This window comes from Sinocyclocheilus grahami, unplaced genomic scaffold, assembly GCF_001515645.1.
Source record: "Sinocyclocheilus grahami isolate Dianchi unplaced genomic scaffold, SAMN03320097.WGS_v1.1 scaffold566.1, whole genome shotgun sequence".
Classification (NCBI taxonomy): domain Eukaryota; kingdom Metazoa; phylum Chordata; class Actinopteri; order Cypriniformes; family Cyprinidae; genus Sinocyclocheilus; species Sinocyclocheilus grahami.
In genome coordinates, this window is record NW_015505745.1 from 644202 (window position 1) to 661941 (window position 17740).

At 39.7% G+C, this 17740-nt stretch overlaps 1 protein-coding gene across 4 annotated transcripts in view; it reads left to right on the top strand.

The window, feature by feature from the left end:
* The first annotated feature begins 9602 nt into the window (after positions 1-9602).
* The window catches only part of LOC107556395 (protein CBFA2T1-like), a 72385-nt gene continuing 64247 nt past the window's right edge, over positions 9603-17740 (top strand). For all 4 annotated transcript variants that reach the window (XM_016239502.1, XM_016239498.1, XM_016239499.1 and 1 more), the window contains exon 1: positions 9603-10015. Coding sequence is in view for 3 of the 4 variants with exons in the window: in XM_016239498.1 (XP_016094984.1) it covers positions 9988-10015 (28 nt within the window). In the remaining variant the exon portion in view is untranslated. The remainder of the gene's footprint in view (positions 10016-17740) is intronic.

The following is a 17740-nucleotide window of genomic DNA, read 5'->3' on the forward strand; positions in this document are numbered from 1 at the left end:
AAGCATTTGTAAAGGTTAAGCAATGATCCATGACAAAAAGCTCTTTTCTACATAGTTAAAGCTTGACATCAGATAATGGAGGAACAAGGACAGGGAGGAACATGCAGCCGTGGGAAGTGTCCTCATTTCTGAGAGCAAAATTAGCTCTAAATGTTCAAATGAAAAAAATGAATAATAATAAAAGCAGGGTATCTGTACAATTACTGTATGTAGGCTGAACCCATTTTTCCCGCCGCTGTAATTAATGAACTATTGATCGACTTCAGTTGGAACTTTGATGTTAGACAAGTTTCTTAGCTTGTACACTTCAGTAATAGACTAAAATGCTAATGATGTTGTGTTCAAAGAAGTAGACCAAAGCTGATCAAATATGCCATTATTCGAAGCAATTCACATTTACTAAAAAGGTTGCTGTGCATGTAGGCATACACATGCTTTTAACTGGAGTTTTTAATTAACTGTAGTTACTAATTGTGGTTAAGACACTCAATTGATTTGTAGACATTGCTGCTCTCAGAATACTTGAAGCAATGCCAAGCTTAACTGGGTAAAGACATTCCCATTCAAATCAAACAAAAGTTAGAATCCTCCACAAATGGTAGTCATGGTTACCATAGCTACAGCAACCACTGTCTCTATTAGATATCCACTAAGGCCTCGCCAACGTCATAGAAATAAACAAAGCTCTCACATAAAATGTTTGTGATTACTCAGAGATGAAAATCTGCAGATAGTGGTGTAGACTCTTTTTATTAGCAGACTCCATTGCTGAAATGGTGTCTTTATGAACACTTAGACATGCGTGTTCATGCTGTGTTTAAGTTTTGAACAATTACGGTTTTCATAAGCAGCTCGTTCTGATATTCTGATATGGGAGTCTGATATGGGTGGGTGATTGTGGATGGCTGGGTGTCTGAGTGGTGCTGTGATGACCTTTCCGTTGTCACTTTTAGTGTTGTGACCTGACAGTACTCATTAAAACCAGTGTAACGGATCATTCCCCCTAATTGTTTTTGTTGACAAATTAGTCCTCAGACTCAAGGCTTCTGTGCACAGAGCCTGGAGCAGAGCTCCGGCTAATGAGAGATCCACTGTGTGTGAGGATACACTGCAGTCTGTCTGTGTGTGAGAGAAAGATATACAGAAAAATACACTCTTCTAACTCTGTTCCAAAACCTAGAAAGCTGACTCCCTGTCTATATAGTCAGCTGCCTTCTAAGGGAGTATCCTAACTGTCATGGAATATCTTAGGTGAGAATTTGGGAACATTCTAGGTTTGATTTACAATGGATTTCAATAGAATTTGAAATTGGCATGTTGCTAAGGTAATCGCACGATACTTTACTAAACATAAAAATGCTGCATTTTTAGTTACAGTTGACCAGTTTTATAGATAATTTAAAATATGGAATGAAATATAAGTGATTTATAACTTTGCACTTGCATTGTATGCCATTTGTATGTCACAATTTATTGCCAGCTTTGTGAAAAATACACTACTGTACGAAAGTTCAGTCAGTGCAATTTTTTTAAAAGAAATAAATACTTTTATTTAGAAATTGTGCATTAAATTGATCAAAAGTCATAATAAATACAGAGATAATGTTACAAAAGATTTCTATTTAAAAGAACTGCTGTTCCTTTGAATGTTCTATTCATTAAAGAATCCTGAAAAAAAAACATTTAATATTAAAATATTAAACAGTTTTTTTATTTATTTGTTTTTTGGGGGGGTTTTCCCATTGATAATAATGATAAATTTCTTGGGGAGTAAATCAGCATAGAATGATTTCTGAATGATCATGTGACACTAAAGACTGGAGTATTGATGCTGAAAATTCAGTTTTGATGTCACAGGAATCAATTACATTTTAAAATGATATTATATATGTTTGATCAAATAAATGTAGCCTTGGTGAGTTTTTGAATGGTGGTGTGTTTGTGATGTTGCTTTAGAATTTGGGTAAAATTATGTATCTTAGTAGGCAGCATAATTAAGTTTCCTACCTTTTGGAACAGCTTTTACACATGTTGCCTTAAATGCTGCCTCAGTTGGCGGCTAACTGGGTTTTCAAACAGAGCATCTGCGCCTGGTTTATTTTGCTGAAATAAACTGCACCTTTTCTGTGCTTGTCAAATGGACAGTAATGATTATTTATTTGTTTGGGGTTGGTGTACAGCTCTTGGGGTTCTCAAACCATTGGTATTCAACACAGGAAGCCGTGTGCATTTTTCTATCCTCCGCTCTACTTCAACCTTGCCCCCACTCCACTACGCATGAAGTCACTCCGTCGTTCTCTCTCTCTCTTGCATCCACCTGTTCCATGGTCCAGTGGAGGGCTGTGAATGCTATCAGGGGAGAACGTGGTGCGATGCAGCCTGCCTGGCTCTAGTCCATCACGGGTGCACTCAGGCTACTTTTCAAGCTCGCCCGAGTCGTGCCGCACCGAATCGGGGACCCAGCTGCAGACCCAACTGCCGCATTACAGCATGATGGATGGCTTCATATCAGGTGTTTAAACCGAGTGGCCGCTCCATCTGCTGAAGGATTTGGGAAGTCTGGAGTTCCCGTGTGATGAATGGTGAGGAGTGATGCTGCCAATCAGGCCTACCTTTGGCAGTGCTGCTCCTCTGCTGTCTGTCTCTCCTTTTCTTTTCTCTTCTCTTTTCCTCAGCCAGAGAAAGCTCTCTCCTCCCTTACAAAGTCTCTGTTTTCTTTGCTTCTATTTTTCTGTTTCTCCCGTCTACTAGTGGAAAAAGTACCATGGTGAGTTTAAAGGGATAGTTCACCCCAAAACGAAAATTCTGTCATCATTTTCTCACCCTCATGTTGACCCACACTTGAATAACTTTCTTCCATGGAACAATATTTGATGAATATACTGGAAATAGAAAAAACACCAAAAAAACGTCTCTAGGTTACATGGTTCCCCGAGGGAACGAGACGCTGCGTCGAGTCGCTTTGGGAACGCCCATGCGTGACCGCGTTCTGAAGCACGTTTCTGTGAGAGAGGCATCCGTCGTTAGCATTACACGATGACAATGAGCCCCTAACGTTGGGCCTTGAACCAGGAACCAACGTTTCTTCCACATGTCGCCGTGTGACCTTGATCATGCAAAGCGGATTCCCCCTCGGGGAAAATCCTTTGGTTCTGAGCCACCACTGCAAGGGACTCATGTACAGCAGACCAAAAGGTATCATGTTGGACGCCGCTGCCATCAGGCCCAACAGCCTCAGAAACTGTTTGACAGTGAATGACTGGCCTTCTCTTACTCTCGTGACTGTTGTGAGGATTGACTCGATTCGAGCAGGAGACAGACGTGCCTGCATCGAGGTTGAGTCCCACACCATGCCTAAATAAGTGGTTCTCTGTAGAGGAGAAAGAACACTCTTTTGGCGTTTAGTCTTAACCCCAGCTCTCTCATATGGGCGAGGACGATATCTCGATGCCGAGCCGCCATCTGCTCCGATTGAGCTAGTATTAACCAATCGTCGATATAATTGAGTATGCGGATGCCCTGGAGTCGCAGTGGAGCCAGAGCAACATCCACACACTTCGTGACCTCATACGCGAGGGACCGTGGTGGCGATTCCACAGTCTCCTCTGTCTCGACACTCATCACATCCACCTCCTCGAAGGAAGATAGATGAAGCGTCTGGCTCTCTCTCTGGGGGGGGGGGGGGGGGGGGAGAGCCGCGGGGGGTCAAACACGGCCAGGCGAGAGCGGAGCGTGCGCAGCGAGAGCTCGCAGAGATGACAATCAGCTGCTCGAAAGCTTACCGTGCATGCTCCGCTCCTAAACAAACGACACAGAAATCGTGTGTATCCCCCGCCGCCAGATATCGTGGGCAGGGAGAAACACAGCGTTTGTAATGCCGTTCGCTCGCCATAGACATTGTTTTATATATATGAGTGCTTGTGCGGACAGACAACAGTAAACAGACAGACACATACACAGAGCGCTACTGAAGAGCAGAAGCTGGTTTGTGCCAGGCCGGATGCACTTTTATGCTTTCTGGTGCTTATGTCACCCTGCTCGTGACGTCTCGCTGCTCCATTGGACGAATTTGACACGTGCTTCAGAACGCGGTCACGCAAGGGCGTTCCCAAAGCGACTCGACGCAGCTCGAGTTCCTGAAGGGGAAATAATAATTGGTTGATCCAGTTCACAAAATCTGTCTGAATGATTTGTTCACTTAGTGGTTCAGAAGCAACAGTTAACAGCCTACTGAAGAGAAAAATTATCTGAGAATAATGACTTTTAGTCAAAGCTATTGTATGACTTCAGAAAACTTGGAATATAGTACACAATTCATTTGGGCTACTTTTATGAAACTTTAATGATACTTTTATGGTACCTTTTGAAGTTTGACAGTCCCAGTCCTCGTTTACTTTCATTATACTGAGTGGTCAGGAGTGGCTATTCTTCAAAAATTCTCCTTGCGTTCCATGGAAGTATGTTATAAGGCGTTGGAACGACATAAGGATGAATAAATAATAACAGTATTTTCAGTTTTGGGTGATCTATTCCATTAATTGTATAATGTGGGAAGTCTCTAGACTCGAGCAGTGAGAGTCAGATGTGCTTTACACATTAATTGTCTGCAGAGCTCATTTGGTTCCAATGGCTACTGTGCATATAGCCACCATCACGTTAGAGTCAGCCAAATCTAGTTCCGCCTAAAACTTGTAATAAATTACCATTTATATTTCTAGCAGACACTTTCTAAGCAAAGGCAACTTGCAAGTGCTGCATTCAGAATCATACTCATGGAACCTTTAAAACCATGGAGGTCTATAACACTGGAGAAATCTATTATCTGTTAGCATTACCTCGCATCCCAAAGCAAAATTTTGAGCACTGGATGCAAACCAATCAAACCTGTGCCGTAAATTCCATGTGACTAAGCATGAATGGCTGGAGTGTCAGTGACAGAAGACTGGGGTAAATGCACATCCATTTCTCACTTTTAAGAGCCTTCAGAAAGTGGTAAAAAATGGTAATGTTTTTATATAAAACATTTTAAGCTTATATATTGATCATATAAATTGAAAGTTTGATGATTACAACTATAAAGGCAAAATACATGCCTTCTTTTTAAATGGCTGTCAAAGGAGAAATGTGCATTTTGCATTCATAATGATAAAATGATCGAACAGCAGGACAGTGCTAACGTTTGGACAATGACAAGCCTAGAACTATATCACTAGAACTATCTAAAAATAATAATAACTTACCCACTTTTCACGTTCCAATCAATTGGAACTCTACATATTTTTTTCTTTTTAAATATCTAAATTAATTCATAATATATCAGATTATAGAATTAAATAAGGTTGCAAATACTGTTTAATGTTGACTCTAAAGTTTTGTGTCTGTTGAGAACCTCATAACATTTTGCTTCATTTAGTTTATGTGAATTGAAATAAGCCAAGTCTGTAAACCCAAGCTCAAAATACTCCCTTGTTAAAATCTTATTTGTTGATATCACTTTCCACTATGGTGATTCATTTATGTTAATGTCTTCTCCTGGTGCAAACAAACACTTCTGTGCCAACAGTGGGCCTTGGCTACCTTAAATCATATTTGTCTAATGTGTCTAATGTGTGTGCATAGCGGGTGTCCTCATATGCACTGTATGCCAGAGTGTGTTTATGCTTCCTCTTTCTGGCTTCTTAATTTGTCTGCTTCACAGACAGTAGGCTTCTCCTGATGTGTGGGAAATCCATTTGACTGAGAGCACTTCCAGTTGTTGAAACATGTAGGTCTGGGCAAATCAATACACTGTCTTTTATTCTCATGGTGCGGCGACGGGGACATATTTCAAGGAGCATGGTTCAGAAAGACTGTGTGTGAGTGTGTATGTGTGTTTATACATCTGTGACTGACAGGCAGGGCAACGTTACACTTCATATATCTTGTCTGTCAACTTTTATTGCCGATGGGAGCTGGGCTGGTTGAAGGCACTGAGATGTGTTTCTCACATGTGTGCACTTCAAAAAGAACTGTATCCCAGCACCCAGAGGACGCCCCCAGATCCCCAAACCTCAGCACTGAGAGACTTATATATCTGCCACTTTGGCCTGATCTGTCTTATGAGATACCCAAGAGCAGGACTGTACTTTATTGCTTCCCTCCATATTTTCATTTACACAAAGAGAGGTCTGTTGGTTGATTCATCTGAGGAATTGTCAGAGGGATTTTTTTTAACAAGTAAATGTAAAGGATAGTGTGATTTGTTAATTTAAGGAGAAAAGGGAAGGTGTAAAAAATCATCCAGCAATATATGGCCTTCTGACAAGAACATGGTTGGAGAATTAGGTGAAGCTCTGGAGAACGGTCCGCTAATTAAATTATCGCATAGGTAGAAGCGCTTGTCAATTTCTTCCCACTTAGATTCTCCCCTTCACTCTCAGGAAATGGGTAACTGCCAGACAGAATTTGAATTCAATAATATGCCAAGTGAACCATGAGCCTGCCGTATGGATCCTGCAATGGAAAGAAAAATCTCTTATACATAATCTCTGTAAGTCATGACTTTTGCAGAAACAATTTTGTAGCCATAGAGTTAACTTGTGCATCCTTGTCAATGATAAATCCATTTCATTTGCTTTGCAAAATATCGGACGGTGCAAATCAGAACTTTAAATATGCAAAAACAGGACACAACAGTAAAGTGTGCACTTTCAGTTGATATTGGCTTTATTTTCCATTAAGGATAATAGCAACTCTTATGGAGGATTAAACTGCATGAGGCACTCTGGAGTTTTAAAGGTTTTAAAAATCCAATATTTCATTGAGTTTACTCTGCTTTTTTTCTCTGTTATTTTGTTTTGCACTCTTTATTTGCTAAGAAGATGTCTAAATTTTTTTTTTCACAACAGAAATACTATGTACTATTGCAGGTTCTCTGAAATTAAAGGAATAGTTCACCCAAAAGTGAAAATTATCATTGCTCACATAACCCCAAGTTGTTCCAAACCAAAAACTTGTTAAATTTCTTTCTTCTGCTGAACACAAAAGAACATATTTTGAAGAATGTGGGAAACTGAACAGTTGCTGGTAGCCATTGACTTCGATAGTTACTTCCTTCTTAAGATAAGCTTTGTTGTGTTCCTCGTTTGGGTAAAAGTGTCTGCTAAATTAGTAAATTAGTGTCACAGTAGTGACTTTTGCTGTTGTTTTAGAGCTTACAGACAGTGGCTTGATTCAGTGTGTTTGCATGCATGCCACAGGTGGCTGACCGGTAGGTGGGGAAATGCAGGAAGTCTGTGTGGCCTCATGTGTGTGTCAGGCCCAGCATGTTTTTCCTCAGCAGAGGCGAGGTATCCTGTATGTGTGCGGCCCGTCGCCCAGGGCGGCTAACTTTCAGGAACCCCAGCGGCAAAAACAGCACTGTGTGTTTCCTGATCTCTTGTGCTGTTATCAGTGGACATGACACCCGCTTGTGCCCCTGCAGGTTTCCTAAACCACCATCCTTTTTGCCTCCGGTGTCAAGATGTTGCCCTGTGATTGCCACAAGAAGCTTTTCTCTAACGCACGCTGTGCACAAAAGAGATCGGATTGAGTCCTTGTGATAGAGGGTAAGGTCTGTTTGTGCTGATCTGACACGAGTGCGTTTCATTCAGCTGGCGGCTCGTAGGCTCCCAAATTGAGAGGCATCTCACCGAGTTGTCTTTGTCTGAGAGGAACAAAGAGTAAAACCTGCACATCACGAACTAGTGAGAGAAGTTTTGTCAGAGTTCCAGACTTTTTATGATCTCTGAGAAAACATAACTTGTCAAATGAGAAAATAAATACCAAGAATTAAGCTCAGTCTTTGCAATTACATGAATAAATCTTCATTTGAGCAGCTGAAACAAGAGGAAAACATTGTTAACATGAGTACAAGACATTTGAGCTCTGGCCAAGTTAATGGTAGTTGCCAGAATGATTTCATAATCTTATTGCAAACCCTTATTGTAAAAGAAACCCCTCTAGAATATACATCTCTCACTTGAAGCATAACGTATGGGTCGAGTTGGGGTTAAAAGCGAGATTTGGGAGAGGGAGTCTGCGATGCATTAACTTCATGAACGGCGTCTGTGTGAAAGAGGCTGTTATCATCAGGCTGTAAACGACGCTTCTGCTTTTCCTGGCTCGGCGGGCAGAGATGAAGTCCAGATGGTCGGGGAAGTGTTTGCCCAAGGATGTAACCAAATATTCCAGATTGAGGGAGGGACCAAATGTAAAAGTTGAAGAAGGGGTCATTGAAAAACTCATATTGATTGACTACAAATCAGTTTTTTTTGGCTTTGGGGTGTTGGGGATATATATGCCCCTGTTTACACCTGTTTACATTAAGGTCTCTGGTGATCCGATCACAAGTGTTCAGCTGAGAAACTTCACCATTTATACCTGGTACTAATGTGTTTCCATGACTTCTTTGTACATTTTCATTAGAATTTGTTGTGGGGAGGAGTACCTGTACTACCTGAAGTGCATTTATTATTTAAGCTTGAAGTATACTTTGGTTTTTCAAATTATACAGTCGAACGCATGGCCTATAGCCCTATTTGATAGTGTGCACAAACACAGGCAGTCAACACATGTCTGTGCTATTTCTCCCCAAAATTTATGAGCAATAAAAATTTCTTTGTACTCATTTAAACTAAACTTGTGTGCATCTCTTAACCCACTCATGCACTTGTCAGCTTGGGGATCTATTGTTTTGCCAACTCCAGTAGTTGGCAAAAAAAAAATCAATGCGCATATGCGAGCTGAGCATACAAAATGTGCACTGTTAGAAACAATGGGGCGAAATTTTCATCAGCACACTTTGCTCGTATACCCTATGTTACCTTTGCATGTAACACATGCATAAAGTATGCAAAAGTATACTACAGTATGTTTGATTTAATTTATCACGTATGCATATACAGGTGCATCTCAATAAATTAGAATGTCGTGGAAAAGTTCATTTATTTCAGTAATTCAACTCAAATTGTGAAACTCGTGTATTAAATAAATTTAGTCTGAAGTAGACTGAAGTAGTTTAAGTCTTTGGTTCTTTTAATTGTGATGATTTTGGCTCACATTTAACAAAAACCCACCAACATCTGTTTTTCGGAAGCTAGCTTCCATGTTCCATATTAAATATTTTCAATTTAATTCCTATATTCCTCTTTAAATCTCACGCTTGCAGCTTAATAGGCCTATCTCACAGTGTGATTTTATTTCTTATTTTAAATGTTGTCACGATTACCTTTTTCATCTTTTACTTTTAAGTATAAACAGCTTCCGTAATAGATGCAGCGCTGTCCAAACAGATGTTTATACCAGGTGTAAATGGGGCCTATTGGCCTTAAGTTAAAGCAAGCTGTGTGACAGAGAGAGAGAGCAAAGTACCACAACAAACCATATCCGTTATCACCCAGTTATTTTCTCATAAAATCCCATTTATTCCGCTCCACATGGAGATTATCCCATAAACCTGTACATATTTATATCCAGATGCCTGTTGTGTCAGGCTCCGCCCACTGCTAGAGAAAGCTCCGCCTACTCTGCACCTGGGTTTCCCGCCGAAGCTCGCCGACTAGAGGCAAAGTACCACAGCTTCTCCAAGCAGCCGGGCAGGCGTTAGAGGCTCTTCGGAAGAAACCGTTTTCCCCACTAACGTTTCTTCGCTGTTCTCGAAATATTTCTGACGCACACTAGGATCAAACGTTTTTGTGTTTCGTGTTCATGTATTCAGACAGTTGAAGGAAAACGAGTTGAGCTCGAGACACGCACAGCATCCTCCTCTTGTCAGGTTGAGCCTCATCCGAGCCTCGGGCTCACTGCCCTTCAGCACACTGGAGCGTTTCTAGCACTGTGCACTGGAGTTTGACGGACACATTTTCTTCTTCGTCTTGGAAGTACACGTTTAAGACTGAGAAACATCACTAATATATCAACCGGAGTCGAGGACAGGAAATTAATTTTTCTCTCACAACGCGGTTACGCATGGTGGGAATTTCTACCTCTTTTCAGTGTAAGTCGCTTAGTTGCTGTTTTTATCTCTATTTCCCGTGATCTCAGATGAATACTTACCAGTCTGTACACTTTAGCCACGTTTAATAATTTTATTAGGATGCTTTATTTTACATTTGGGTAAACACTTTATATTATTTTTCTTTCTGTTATATAGCTGTTAGGCTATATGTTTCGTTTTGCCCATATTGCTTAATTTAGTATGATTTGCAACATAAAGCGAGTATCACCTGCTATAAATAATAATACGCGCAGTTGTCTTAAATGGCCACTTACATTTACAATTTGTAATGTTCGCTGCTGTAGACCTTAACTTCATGATAAGGATATGGCCGCATTTACCTCTATTTGTAAACAATGCAAAACATCGTTCATGCAAAGCGTTTCTTTCGTGTGATGCGTATTAATCTACTCTGGATTTTATGGCTTATTTTATTATCGCTTTGCAATATATTTTATCGGGGTTTTCCTCCCGTAACTAAAGGGAAATATTGTGTAAGAGCGATTATGACAGTAATTGTCGGTGTAGATTGTAATACTATATAACCATGTTTTTTCATATGAATATGGTTAATGTGTGCCGTCTCATCTCACGTGCTCAGATCATTTTTTTTAATCTTATATTCTATAGTTTAGCAAATCCAACACAACACAACAAACGAATTTTAATCCAGCTTCTAGATTTGTTTAGAATTCGTAATTATATATCTTATTATATATATAATAAGAATAATATAACAGATATTTAACTTATTTCTACAGTATACTTCATAACATTCATAATAATATATGAAGTCACCCAGTCAAACATTAACTGACGATCAGCTTGTCATCTGTTGGCCGTGTGTAATATCACCTCAGCTATAAACACACGAACGCCTCTAATAAGCTCGAATTGTTGCTGGCCAGCCTTTGCATTTGATCAAATCAAATGTTTGCAAGCACAGGTAAACATCTGGTGTGAGACAGGAGGGAAACTGTCACACCATGATGCTTCTTTAAAATGTTGAGAAATCACGATTGAGAAGACGCGTTTGACAATTGGGATACAACATCTGTGTTTAATTGTGAAAGAAAAATCGGTTGACAATTGTGACAACACAGTTGAAAAGATGTTTTTGATAATAGTGATAAATATTTTGAGAAGATCCATGACAATTGTGATATCGCAAAGGGTTAAGATGCATCTGAAAAGTGTGACATCACAGGTGTTTAACAATTGTGATATCAAATTTGTTGAACAGATCCATTGACAATTGTGACGTCACAGTGAATTGACAAGATGAGTATGTCTATTGTGATATCACAGTTGATTGAGGAGCTGTATTGACAACTGTGACTTCACAATGGATTGAGAAGATGTGCTTATCAATTGTGACTGAGCCAGCTTTTTAAAAAAGCTGCTCCTGTCACAATTGTCAAGCTCATCTTCTCAATCCATCATGAGTCCGCTCTCAGCACTCAAGTTCTCTCTTGACTGAAGAGTTGAGCAATCAGTCAGAGTTGTTTCGTAATCTTGAACTTTCTCATCATAAAGTAGATTTACATTTTATTTTCCGAAAGGGGCTTCTTTTGCTTTCATAGTCATGCAGTTCAGGTTTTTTTAAGATATGATATTCTCTTATATTTGTGTTATTTAGTGAATGGAGGCTATGACCAGCAATAACTGCTGTAACTATGACACTCTGCACTGTTAATTGCTCATCACCTCATTAAGGTCTTTAATAGGGGTGCTCCGATTGATCGGCTACCGAAACTCCGTTTACGTATGTGGTGCATATTTTTTCCGCACTCATGTTAACAGATTAATAAAGTGTGCACACTGCACACAGTTGCGGTCTGGCAGTGCATTCCTCAAGCGGTGCGTCTGCAGCAGTGCAGAGATCGTTTTCAGACCGAGTCTATGTTTGCTGCGCTGCAATTGCTGAATTAAAGTAACAGCACATTGTTTGCAGTAAATATGAACATGGATTGACACGAAAATCTAGTAATTACACCCAGGGCCGGTTCTAGCCAATTTGACGCCCTAGGCGAAATCCCGATTCCATATATATATATATATATATAAAATTCTTTTCAGACACCAGTTGCTTGTCATAGTTACGACACTAATTTGTGGAGATTCAGTGCATTGAGTTCCACAAATCTCAATGCATTATTTGTAAATTGACTGTTAAGATAAACATTTTGCACAATTTAGTATCTGTAATATCATTGTGTTGCCACTAGATGCCTGTATAGCCCTATGGAACGTTGCACATAAATCACACATAAATTAATTTTATTACATTTTGATTTGGATACTATGTACTATACTACTACATATTGTTTAGATATTATCAATGGCTACTTTTTTTGTCTTTATCTTTTTTTTTGTTCAATTTATTTGTTGTTGTTTCTTGAAACATTGATGTAAAGTGTCAGTTATTGCATTATTATTTCAGTCAAACCTATAAAACCCCTTTGTTACCCCAAACTACATATAAAAGCTTTATCAGTGGCATAAAAGTAACCAATGCAGCTACTTAATCATTTTCTACTTGGTAATGCATTAACGTCCCCTTTAAATAATGTGACGCTCTGCCCTCTATGACGCTGCTCCCATTAAGCGCTGTTGGAAGTGAATGAATTGATTCAGCATTTCGACACCTCCGCAAGGATGCACTCGACAATGGTCTAATAAAGGATGTACTGATCTCGTGAATTAGCGAATTTAACTATACAAATATTTTTTAATTGGATGTTAAAGTTTATATTGGAATATTACATGGCACGCTGATCCTTTAACAATGCATTGGCGCAAAAAACGCACACCTTTTGGACAAATGTGCCACAAATACTGCCTAAACAAAATACTTATTTTGTGCACTTTATTTACTGTACCAATATTTTAAATTGGCCTTTGAACTTAGCTTTATTGCATGGCAAAAAAAAATAAGTGTTACCTTGCCAAAGCACTGACAGTGCCCACTGATCTAATGGCGTTGTTGAGCGCTCCAAATGCAAACTTTGCATGCAACAATCAGGTAGCAATTGACAGCACTCTGATCTAGTGGCATACAGGCATCGCCAGATTGACAGTACCCTAGCCCAATAATGCTGGGGGATCCAGTGGGGGCGGCAGTCGTATTTCAGGGTGACCGTGCCACTCTTTATCACAACCCTGCTAAAAGTGCCAGTACCTGCACTCATTGGCGCCCCTTCAGCTGGTGGCGCCCTAGGCGACCGCCTAACTTGCCTATGCCTAGAAATGGCCCTGATTACACCATAAATGCATATTATTAAAGTCTACTGTATTTCACAATCAACACATATGGCTTTTTGGCTAGGTTTAAAGGAAAAGAGCACTTTTAGATCAACAAGACAATAATAGATGTTCTTTATTGACAAAGTTCTTTATGAACCGCAGGATTGCTTGTAATAAAGATTTAAATGCAAAAGAATAGGCAGTCGAACTGACCATTTCTGTCAATGGTAAGTTTGTGATAACGTAAGAAAAGCAGGTTAAATGTTTTGACACTTGCTCGAGCAACTTAATATATAAATCTAGAAGTAAGTGCAAAAGTAAAAAGCATTGAATGTGTTGCTTATATTTATTGTTTAAACATGTCTGTGAAAGACTGTATTACTGTACTGTGTAAAAAAAAGAATTGCAATTCTGAAAAAGCATTTTCAGTGACAATATTTGGATTTGAAATCAAAATAATGGATAAATGTTGTGTTTGTGGTAAACAGCCTCGGATCAGTGGCGGACTGCTGTGTGAAAACTGCTTCCCCTCTCAGAAGAGTCACATAAGAGGGGAATTCCCCCCATTTTCAAAAATGAAATTCAGGCCCTGAATAAATGTCTAAAAATCCTGATTGGAGTATCACTATAAATAGTTATAAATGATAAAAAGAAGGCTTTAAAAAGATCGGTATCGGTGATCGGTATCAGCAGATACTGCTTTCTGTGATCGCGATCGGTGATCGGCCTCAAAAACCCTGACCGGAGCACCCCTAGTATTTACACATGTCTCCTGTCAACGTGAGTTTCGAACTGGAGGCCAATAGACAGTTCAGGTAGTGAGCGTACCTTGATTAAAGGCAAACATAGTGTATGGTGGCCGGGGGTGAGGGTTCGGTGAACGATAAGCACTGTGTGTGTGTGTGTGTGTGTGTGTGTTTGAAGCCAGCATTACCAGGCAGCAACATCTTCTGACTGAGGCCATCTGCACAGCCACCAGCCTGCCTGCCTCACACCTGTTCCCCTCTCATCCACTCCCACTGGCCTCACGCAGGTCAGACGCATGAAACCAGACACTGCCACAGCATAATGAAGAGATGACTCGGCTGCCTACACCAACACACACACACAGCTGTGTGTGAGAGAGAGATATGGAAATACTCATCCATTATTTTCGAGTATGTCCGGGAGATATTTACTCATATTGGTTTAAGCTTATATGTAAATTTAATACATATTTTCTGTTAGGATTATCTATAAATATGCACCATGCATCACTAGAAATTAATTAGCCACACAGTGTGAAATATTAACCTTTTTTTTGTCGCATTCATGAAAGACAAGCGTTGTGTGTTTCACTACTGATAAATGTGCTTCTCATTTACCTTAAACGCAGAGCAGCCGCAAAAACATTTGTAGTTAAGTGCTAACTGTGTATTTTAAATGATGAACAGCAGACATTCTGGCCGAAAGCCAGGCGTGTTATCATTGCAGTAACTCATTTCATTAGTGATGTCATTAACCCCAAACATAAACTGGCAGACATTCTCACCAGACACTTGCACAAATATGCAGCATGTCTCGTTGCTTCACAATTGCTTCACTCTTTCATGCATGTTTAAATCAAAAACAAGCTCTTTGTGCATAAGGATACAGAAACACACGCTGTAAATTTTGCAGTGAGCCACTGTATGTGTGCAAAAAGGTCTAAGCTGACAGACCATAGCATTTCTCTGGATGAATAAAAATTGTAATAACAAAAGGGAAGAAAAACGAACGAGTTCAGTTACGTGACATCAGCCAAGTGCATTATATGCGCTCTTAATGTTTCAGCTCTTAAGGGAAACATTCCCAAAATGCATTAGCGTTATTTCACTCGCATCTCTTTCCATTGAGCTATATCATCTATGAGGCTCTTTATATTCATTGAGGGCTACTGCTGGACTTTCTGACACACTCAATCTTGGACTGTAAATAAGCGACGTGAGTTGTTGGGCTTTGTCAGAGGGGAGAAAGGGCCCTTATTTGCGAGGGCTATAGATTTGACTCGACGGGAGTCTCTGTGGAGGGCTAACCGTGAATGATTGAGGTGGCCATCATCTCCCAGAATCCGTGCTTCGGATCGATAGGGGGCATAATGGCTACACATTTTTCAGCGAGGGGAATTTAGCGTGTGGTTATTGGATTTCATAAAGCATGAAAGTATAATGTGAGAGAAGAGGATGAGTGGTTTTTATTGTATCGTGGGGCTGGAGAGTACAATATAATGAGGCAATATAAAGTCAAAGGGGTATGTGTAAGAATTTACATGAGGCTTTTTTAGCCGATACAGTTTTTACAAAACAAATTCGTAGTAGACAATTATATATATATATATATATGAAATCAGATATTTCTGATCAGGTAATCAGGAATATTGCTGTAGATACTTCATTTTTGATGTCGTAAAACAACAGAAGAATATCTGTAAAGTTGGATTTTTACTTGCAGTGGAGTCTATCTGAACTTGAGCCGTCAATGTGGTCCAGACCAGGATTATCTAAACAAACCGCTGCTCCAGCTGACAGGTGTCCAGGCTGCCCAGCCTTGCTCAATATCTGTCTTTCTCTCTCTCTTTCTCTTTCACTGTCTCTCTGTCTGTTAATCCAAGATTCACTTGCCAATTAACTTATCTTTCTCTCACTTCCTCTCTTATTCCAACACATCCTCTTATTCACTCACATCCATCAGCCGCACTCACTCACATACACACAGTCACGCGCATGCTAAACTACCTCTCTGTCTTCTGTATCTGTCTCTCGCTCGCTCGCTCGCTCTCTCTCCCCCTCTGTTTATTTTCCTTGCCTCCATCTGGACCAAGCTGATATTGTAATCGCCCTAATGCACATTGCCTTCCCCTTAGACACACACACAACGTGCCATCCTGACAAGCCCCTTTATATTTCAGATAAGCTCGGGATGTGTGTTTAATGAATACAAAGCCGCGGTGTGTTGCCGTGCACTCTGCCAGAAGGTAATTTTATTGAATAGGTGCTTTTCAGCGATGCAGAAGACGATAGCGACGCAGGAGTGAAGATGTAACTTGTTATCTCGCATCTACTCTGTTTTCCCGTCACAGAATTTGCATTTAAAGATTAGCTGTAAAAGGGTAAAAGATTCAGGGTGGTGAAGGTGTCAGGATGAGTGTGTGTGTGTGTGTGTGTGCGCATTTTTGTGACAAATGAGGACATAAATTTGTATAATGACAAGGGTATGACATGGGTATTACAAGGAGAAGGTGACTTTTCAGGACATTACCCCATGTCCCCACTTTTCAAAACGCATATAAATCACACAGAATGGAGTGTATTGAAAATCTGAAATAGCACAAAGTTTCCTGCGAGGGGTAGGTTTAGGGGTAGGGTTGGTGTAGTGCAATAGAATAGAATATACGGTCTGTACAGTAGAAAAACCATTACGCCGATGGGTGAAGGAGAGAAGAAAAAAAAAACATAGGCTCTGTCATACAGGCTGTATCTGGCCTGCGATTCAGCCTCGTGGCATCGCTATCTCTTTCCAGACCGACTCTCTGCTCCCTGGGAACAGAGATTACTACATTGTTATCTGTAATTGGGTTTTGTCTGTGGATTCAGGGCTGCTTTTGCCAAGGAGAAGGTGAGAATGGCACATGACCAACATTATGCTTTGGCATATCAGTGTAAAGGCATGATTGATGGGGAATATGGACTGTGTAATGGCTTCATTAGGGTTTACTTCTTTTTATGAGCTAACAATTGCTTAGGGATGGACTCAGCTCTTGCAGGAAGTCTATAAAGCTCCTCCATAAAAAAAGGTGTTCCTTGGTGACAAATTGCCAAAGAGATGTCAGAAACATCCTTTCAGTGACGTTTATCCTTTTGCTTCCTTTACAGTAGCTTATAGCTTGGGGCGGCCAGTATGACTAAATCTTATATTCGGTCATTTCATGTTGGCATGATAAAGCCTAGTTATTTTGCTGGACTTCTAACAAAAAAAATCCTATATATATTAAATAACCCATGTAATAATGAATATAATAATGAATAATACAAGTGCACACCAAAAAAAAAAAGTTTTCATTTGATTGATTCCAGTGTACTTTAATTACTTAACAAATGAGTGGCGCTTCAACGTAATTTATTATTTTTCTTGATGTAAACTGAAAGATATGATTCATAATAGTAATGCACCAAAATATTTTCTTACTGAAACACATAAACTGAAAAATGAAAGTTTTCTTTTGGCCAAAAACCAAAACTAAATATAAAGTTTTAATAATTACATTTGGATAACTGAATTCTTTATGTGTTTTCAGGTGATAAACCAGTTGTAGTAAAGTACTTTGGCAAGGAGCTGTCTCATTATTTCACACAAACATTATTTCTTATAGCTGCAAGAATTGCTAATTAAACTGTTTTGGTCAATGATTTTGTCCCTCCAAAACTTTTGTCCAAAACCAATGTTTTTTCAATAATTCATATG